Source organism: Triticum aestivum, chromosome 3D (assembly GCF_018294505.1).
Source record: "Triticum aestivum cultivar Chinese Spring chromosome 3D, IWGSC CS RefSeq v2.1, whole genome shotgun sequence".
NCBI classification, from domain to species: Eukaryota; Viridiplantae; Streptophyta; class Magnoliopsida; order Poales; family Poaceae; genus Triticum; species Triticum aestivum.
Window position 1 is genome coordinate 508,084,949 of NC_057802.1, and position 6,789 is coordinate 508,091,737.

The 6,789-nt window shown below is 53.4% G+C and overlaps 1 protein-coding gene and 1 non-coding gene across 2 annotated transcripts; one reads left to right on the forward strand and one right to left on the reverse strand.

Annotated features, from left to right (window-relative positions):
* Positions 1-3,682: 3,682 nt before the first annotated feature.
* LOC123075115 (ribonuclease 2) lies at positions 3,683-6,547 on the forward strand. The gene is made up of 9 exons (XM_044497788.1): positions 3,683-4,065; positions 4,169-4,197; positions 4,323-4,399; positions 4,544-4,645; positions 4,816-4,819; positions 4,929-5,020; positions 5,143-5,304; positions 5,377-5,464; positions 6,106-6,547. Exons 1-9 carry the CDS (start codon positions 3,857-3,859, stop codon positions 6,183-6,185), a joined length of 843 nt encoding a protein of 280 aa, XP_044353723.1. The 5' UTR covers positions 3,683-3,856; the 3' UTR covers positions 6,186-6,547.
* Positions 5,574-5,770, reverse strand: LOC123081103 (U2 spliceosomal RNA). The gene has a single exon (XR_006438627.1). It is a non-coding gene; the product is annotated as a U2 spliceosomal RNA (small nuclear RNA).
* Positions 6,548-6,789: the final 242 nt, after the last annotated feature.

Sequence of the window (6,789 nt, forward strand, 5' to 3'; positions counted from 1 at the left end):
ACCTTTGCCATCAGCAGCAGACGGCAAAGCAACTGGATAGGGTTAGCTCCGTTAGCCGCTAACGGGAGGCTTTGCCGTCAGCCTCCTACAATCACAGACGGCAAAGAAGTTTGTCTGTTTATTAAAATAAATAAACAGTCCAAGTGCAGAGGCTATAAATAAACACAACATTATCCATCCGCACTTTGTTCCAAGAATCGAAGACGAACGGACAAATTTCACAATACAAAATTACAATATTTACACAGAATACATCATCCACACTTTGTTCCAAGAATACATCATCCACGAACGGACAAATTTCACAAATTTCACAATACGAACACGACATTATCCATCCACACTTTGTTCCAAGAACGAACGGACTCCTCTGTGCCCGTGGTCGCCGGAGAAAATAGCAGCCGCTCCCTCTCACTTCTCGAGGTCGGGGCCGAGGTTCAAGGCCGGCGGAGGCCGGCGGGGCTGACGGAGCCAGGGCCGACGGAGCCGGGGCCAATGGAGGCCGGCAGGGGAGATGGGGCGCGGAGGCCGCCGCGGTCGACGAGCGACGAAACGCGGAGGCACGCGGGGGCGACGGGCGACGGGGCCGGGGCCGGCGGACGAGAAGGCGGCCAGTGAGGTCGGGGCCGGCAGGCGAGATGGCGGCCAACAAGGTGGTGGAGGGCGCCGGCGGGCCGATGGAGGCCGGCGGGGGCGACGGGTGAAGTGGCCGGGGCCGGCGGTGAAGGGGGAAGTGGACGCGACCGGCGGAAGAGGTGGTGGCCGGCGAGGCTGGATCCGGCGGGCGAGGTGTTGGCCGGCAAGGCCGGGGGTCAAGGCGGTGGCGGGCGCCGGCGGGCCGGTGTGCCGATTTGGATCGAGAGGGAGAGAAAGGAGAGAGAGATGTGGTGGGGTGAGGTGGGGATAAGGGACAGAGAGAGAGAGAGACGTGGTGGGGTGAGGTGGGACGTGGTGGGTGCGTGCGTGGGTGTGCGTCGTGGGTGCGTGCGTGGGTGTGCGTCCGATGGGGTGTGGGTGGGGATGCCATGTCATCGATCCGCATGATCGATCCAGGTGTTGTGCTTCTTCTTTGCCGTCCGCCCCGGCTTTGCCGTCTGCTATTTGATCTTTGCCGTCCGCTAGCAGACGGCAAAGGTTGGACATTTCCGTCCGCTAGCAGACGGCAAAAAAGTTAACCTCTTTGCCGTCTGCTGGCAGACGGCAAAGAAGTTGACCTAGCCACGCCGTGCCCCATGGGGCCCACTAGGCTCTTTGCCGTCTGCCTTTTCCCTCTTTGTCGTCAGCCAGCAGACGGCAAAGAGCCGGCTGATGGCAAACAGTCTCTTTGCCATCTGCCAGCTCTTTGCCGTCCGCTATCCCAAGGCAGACGGCAAAGAGCTGGCAGATGGCAAAGTAGCAGATTCCAGTAGTGATTGACACCTTGGGGTATGCGGATCATAACTCATAGTAGGTCTCTATAACTTGCAAGTAGGATCAAGAACACAAATATATTCATGAAAACAAAATAGGTTCAGATCTGAAATCATGGCACTCGGGCCCTAGTGACAAGCATTAAGCATAGCAAATTCATAGCAACATCAATCTCAGAACATAGTAGATACTAGGGATCAAACCCTAACAAAACTAACTCGATTACATGATAAATCTCATCCAACCCATCACCGTCCAGCAAGCCTACGATGGAATTACTCACGCACGGCGGTGAACATCATGAAATTGGTGATGGAGGAAGGTTGGTGATGATGATGGCGACGAATCCCCCTCTCCGGAGCCCCGAACGGACACCAGATCAACACTCCCGATGAAGAACATGAGACGACGGTGGCTCCGTATCGTAAAATGCGATGAATCTTTCTCTCTGTTTTTTTCTCCCCAAATAGGATTATATGGAGTTGGAGTTGAGGTCGGAGGGGCTCCAGGGGGCCCACAAGCCTGCAGGGCGCGCCCCAGGGCTTGTGGCCTCTGGGTGGCCCCCCTTTGGTCAATTCTTGCGCCAATATTTTTTATATATTCCAAAAATATTCTCCGTAAATTTTCAGGTCATTTCGAGAACTTTTATTTCTGCACAAAAATAACACCAAGGCAATTCTGCTGAAAATAGCATTAGTCCGGGTTAGTTCCGTTCAAATCATGCAAATTAGAGTCCAAAACAAGGGCAAAAGAGTTTGGCAAAGTAGATACGATGGAGACGTATCAGCGTCCGCCACTCACAGTTCTCGGACACGGCCGACGTCTTGCGTTGGCATTGGACTACCTCAGGCGCCTACTCCGCTAGCTCTTGTTACCAGGCCATTGCCATTTTCCTTGGTTCTTGTGAGGACCTGCACTGGAAGCTTACGTGGAAGCCAAGGGCGCCGCTTCGGATCAAGTTCTTCATTTGGCTAGCGATGCAAGACCAATGTTGGACGGCCGATCGCCTAGCCAGTCATGGCCTCCCCCATGAGCCTAAGTGCGCCTTATGCAACCAAGTGGACGACACGTTGCAACACTTGCTGGTGGGCTGCTCTTTCTCGCGACAAGTTTGGCATGAGATCCTAGGATGGGTTCGCTCCACGGCCAACCTACCCATTGACGACATAGATTTCCAATCCTGGTGGGCTGCTACCTGTGAACGTGCAGTTGCGCCCGCTCGCAAGGGGTTGGCCTCTCTCATCACCCTCACCACTTGGTGGCTCTGGAAGCATCGGAACGGCTGCATCTTCGGCGGTGATCAACCTTTGGTCACTCGGCTCTCCTCCATCATCAAAGACGAGGCGCACCTTTGGGTGAAAGCCGGCGCCACTAGCTCCATTGGTCTCGGGGATGAGCAACCCCATCTGTTTGCTCTGCACTCTTTACCATGCCTTCATGTGTACATGGGTTAGCGATTGTATGTAATCTAATGCTGTATGACTCTTCTTTCTATCAATGAAAAGATACGCAACCTTTGTGTATTCGTGAAAAAAAATTGATGTCATATCCCCTATGCGATTTTGCCATGACAACTGATAAACAAATTATACATGGTGGCCAATATTAAGAGGGCCCTGAGTCTTAACTTCGCCCCGGGTCCCCGAAATCTCAGGACCGGCCCTGCGGCCTTGCCAACGACATGCTACTGGCGGTGGTTGCCGGTGTGGTTGCCCGGAGGAGGTTTTTTATCCCCAACTTCTTCCTTGATGCGGGCGGCGGTGCAAGGGTCGTTTTCGATGGTGTCGTGTTGAGGGTCTTGGCTCTCCATCCCGTCCGGAATTGAGGGCATCGGTGGTGGCTGTGGCGAGAATGGGCGGCAACAGTAGGAAGTGGTGGCCGCGCAGACGGGAATAGAGGGGGCCAAAACTTTTGCACTGGGAGGCACGGTGTGAGTATATTTAGGCGGTTGAGGAGTAAAAATTATCCTCCTCTAACCGTTTGAGGGATTGGTTAGGTGCGGTTAGCTGCCTCTTTACCTCCTCTAGATGTTTTTAGGTATCGGTCAGAGATGCTCTAGAGCACCCTGGGACTGAAAGAGGGAAAAGGAGATCAAGACGTGTGACTTGCTGCTGCTCGCATGGTATACGTACCTTGTCAACAGAATGCACGTAAGTTTGTGACCGTCGTAGAAACTTTGTACCCTCCATCTCCATGGAAGCAAGCGTACACTGCAGAGAGAAGAAAACCCAAAGACGAGGGGAGCGTGTTACTCTCAACGACGTCAAGCTAAATAATCAAAGTCGACCAATCATACATGCCTGTCATGTCCCCCAAGCCACTCCAAAGAAGGCGCCATAAATTGCAGCAGAGGGCATCGGATCACATGGGCACACCAGGCGGCTAATGGTGGTGGGTAGCACGTAGATTATTGGACCCAATCGACGAGCCAAGAAGACTAGCAGCAATGGACAGGACGAGGCGCGGGAGGCGGCTCCTCGTGTCGCTCTGCTTCCTCTGCCTGGCCGTGCTGCTCCCCGGCGCGCTGCTGGCGTCGCCGGCGGCCGGGAGGAAGCGGCGGCAGGCCGGGTTCGACCACTACGTGCTGGCGCTGCAGTGGCCCGGCACCGTCTGCCGCCAGACCAACCACTGCTGCAGCTCCAACGGCTGCTGCCGGTACGGTGCCCACTCGCTTCCCTTTCTCCCTTGCTCACGCATTGTTGTCCCTCCCTGCGAATTTCCTCTCATCTGGCTTTCTCCCTTTGCGTGCGCTCTGCAGATCAAACCCTCTCAACTGGTTCACAATCCGTAAGTAGACCGATCTGTCTTGTAATTCAGAATCAAATCAAAAAAATTGCGCATTGGTGCCCGTCTGCAGATACCGAGAATTTAGACAACATCTCATTCCGTTTTCTTTGTTGGGTACATAACAGATGGGCTGTGGCCGCAGTACAGCTACGGTGGGTGGCCGTCGTGCTGCAGGCCAACCACCACATTCAACATGAACAAGGTACAGTACGCGTGAGGAGCCCTCGATCCAGTCAGTCTCATCAGAATGGCTGGCACATGCCGGGCCCGTTTCTCCAGGTATGCAAGTAAATTAAGCCAATGTGCTTGGGTTAATGTGTTTGGCTTGCTTGACCGGCGCGTGCAGATCGCGATGCTGAAGCCGATACTGGAGAAGTACTGGCCGTCGCTCTACTGCGGCGACACCTCCACCTGCTTCGGCGGAAGAGGCCCCTTCTGGGCCCACGAGGTAGGTACTGCTATGCTAGTTCAATTAACCGGCGAAATTGTCATTCTACTATTATTGATTGAGGGGGAAGAGGCAGCACTTGTCACTATCGCTCACTTGCTCAAGGGCTTCATTTTGTTCCCGTTGTGCATGTGCTGATGTTTCTTTCGCTGGACCGTCTTCTTCGTCAGTGGGGTATGTATCCGGTCTCTGAATCTACTGCAGAAGAAATACATACAATCGTGTTGATCCTAATCTGTATGACTATCTGACGCCGTGCTCACCCTTTGTTCGTGCGCTGCAGCGACTCATGGGACGTGCGGCTACCCTGAGATACAGGACGAGTACGACTACTTCTCCACGGCGCTCTACCTCTACAGCAAGTACAATGTCACGGTAATAATCATCAAGTTAGCAGGAGCGCAGATCGTTTGGCTTTGCCGTGGGTTCCAATGATTCTGCACGACATCAACACATACAGTTTGTTTCTCACTTGTGAGTCTTTAATCTGTGCGCAGAAAGCTCTGCGGAAAGCACACATCTACCCGCGGAACGGCCGCAAGTACGCGGTGGCGCACATCGTGGACGCCATCGACCACGCCTTCGGGCGGCTGCCGCACCTCGTCTGCAAGAACGGCTCCGTGCAGGAGCTCAGGCTCTGCTTCCACAAGGACTACCAGGTGCGTAACAGACACATGGGATCCCTTCTCTGCAAAAGAAAACGCAACTCAGCCATTATTTATGTGTCGCAGCCCCGTGACTGCGGGTCGGAGGACGACGAGGCGTGGTCGTCGAGCAGGAGAAGCCATTGCCCTCGCTACGTCACCCTCCCACAGTCTGGTACGTATCAACAATCGCTTGTTTCCTTGGGAGTACTGCACCTAATTACTAAAAACGCAGATACAGAGCTTCTCAGCCTAAAGAGTTAAAAAAAATTAAATTGTTTTGGTTGGGGTGCGCCACACCTGGACAGTAGTGCAACGTCCAGAGAACACGCGAGGGCCCCAGTGGCAAGCCACTGTGATGGATCCTCCCCCATAAAAAATAAATTTAATATCATTATGGGCATATGACCCACATATCAGATATTAAACTGATAAGAACAGATACTACACTTGATCTTAGCCAAAAGACCGAGAAAGGTATGAGTTGCAGCAACAGCCCTGCCCCTCTATTTGTATCCCCAGCGGCCTCCCGTCCCCTCTGGCTCGGCGAGGTGGGACTAAACGAAACTAGTGGCTAGCTCCTCGTGGCTGCGGAGCGCAAACGGTGCGTACTCCCGAACCAGCCTCGCCTCATACAGGAGGGCTAATGGGCCTGGGTTACTGCTGGCTCATCATCATCCAAGCAGTTCTCACATACGAGGCCCAGTTACTGTGTCCTAAAAAATAGTTTTTGTGCCCTTTCGTGCTGTTCGAATTTATTGTTGGAGGTATGAATTCTTCTGTTCTCAAAAAAGGTTTGCTGTTTTGCAATCGCAGCGTTGGGGAACGCCACGGAGGGCCGCCTGCGGAACCGAGCGGAGAACGTGCCGCGCGCGCACGGGCAGAGCTACGTATAGCCAGCAGTCACGGCCGGGCGCTGTCGGACTGCTCCATCCAAGTGTGTCCTGAAGCCTGACGACGCACGCATGGCCGAGGCGCTGCACGGTGCGACGGGACGCCGCCGTGGATCGGCCGGGAAACTCCCGGCCAGAGGCAGGGCAATCGTCGGTTCATGCCGCTGTGACTGATTAATTATTCTGCGCGTTCGCTTGCACGATGTGTGCAGGCTCTGCTCTGCACAAAGAATTGACGTTGCAGTCCTGTATGTACATGATATTGAGCATCAAGGAATATTGTACTGTAGGTAGCATCAAGGAATATTTGTATACGACAAAAAATACGAGAGATCGAGCGGAGCCGTCGCTGTATCTTCTGTCAATGCTAGTGTGCGTCATTTTTTTCCTTTCTTTCCTGGACGAGCTGGATGGGAGTGAACGCGTGTTGGCTACAATTATTTCTGATCCTAGACGGGCGCTCGCTTGTCTCTTTCACTTTTCTCCGATGTTAGATTACGGTAAAGGTTTTCTTTTACGAGAGTATGTCAAAGAAGTATAATATTTTAAAAGGTAGAAGATAATTACAAAAGACTATCTCAAACAGCAATCGTAGTACAAATACCAC

Bases quoted from the DNA above. Each gene is read 5' to 3' on its own strand.
- LOC123075115 (XM_044497788.1), top strand. From the start codon at position 3,857: ATGGACAGGACGAGGCGCGGGAGGCGGCTCCTCGTGTCGCTCTGCTTC. The intron at 5,021-5,142 runs GTAATAATCATC...ATCTGTGCGCAG, and splicing joins ACAGCAAGTACAATGTCACG to AAAGCTCTGCGGAAAGCACA. The intron at 5,465-6,105 runs GTACGTATCAAC...TTGCAATCGCAG, and splicing joins CGTCACCCTCCCACAGTCTG to CGTTGGGGAACGCCACGGAG.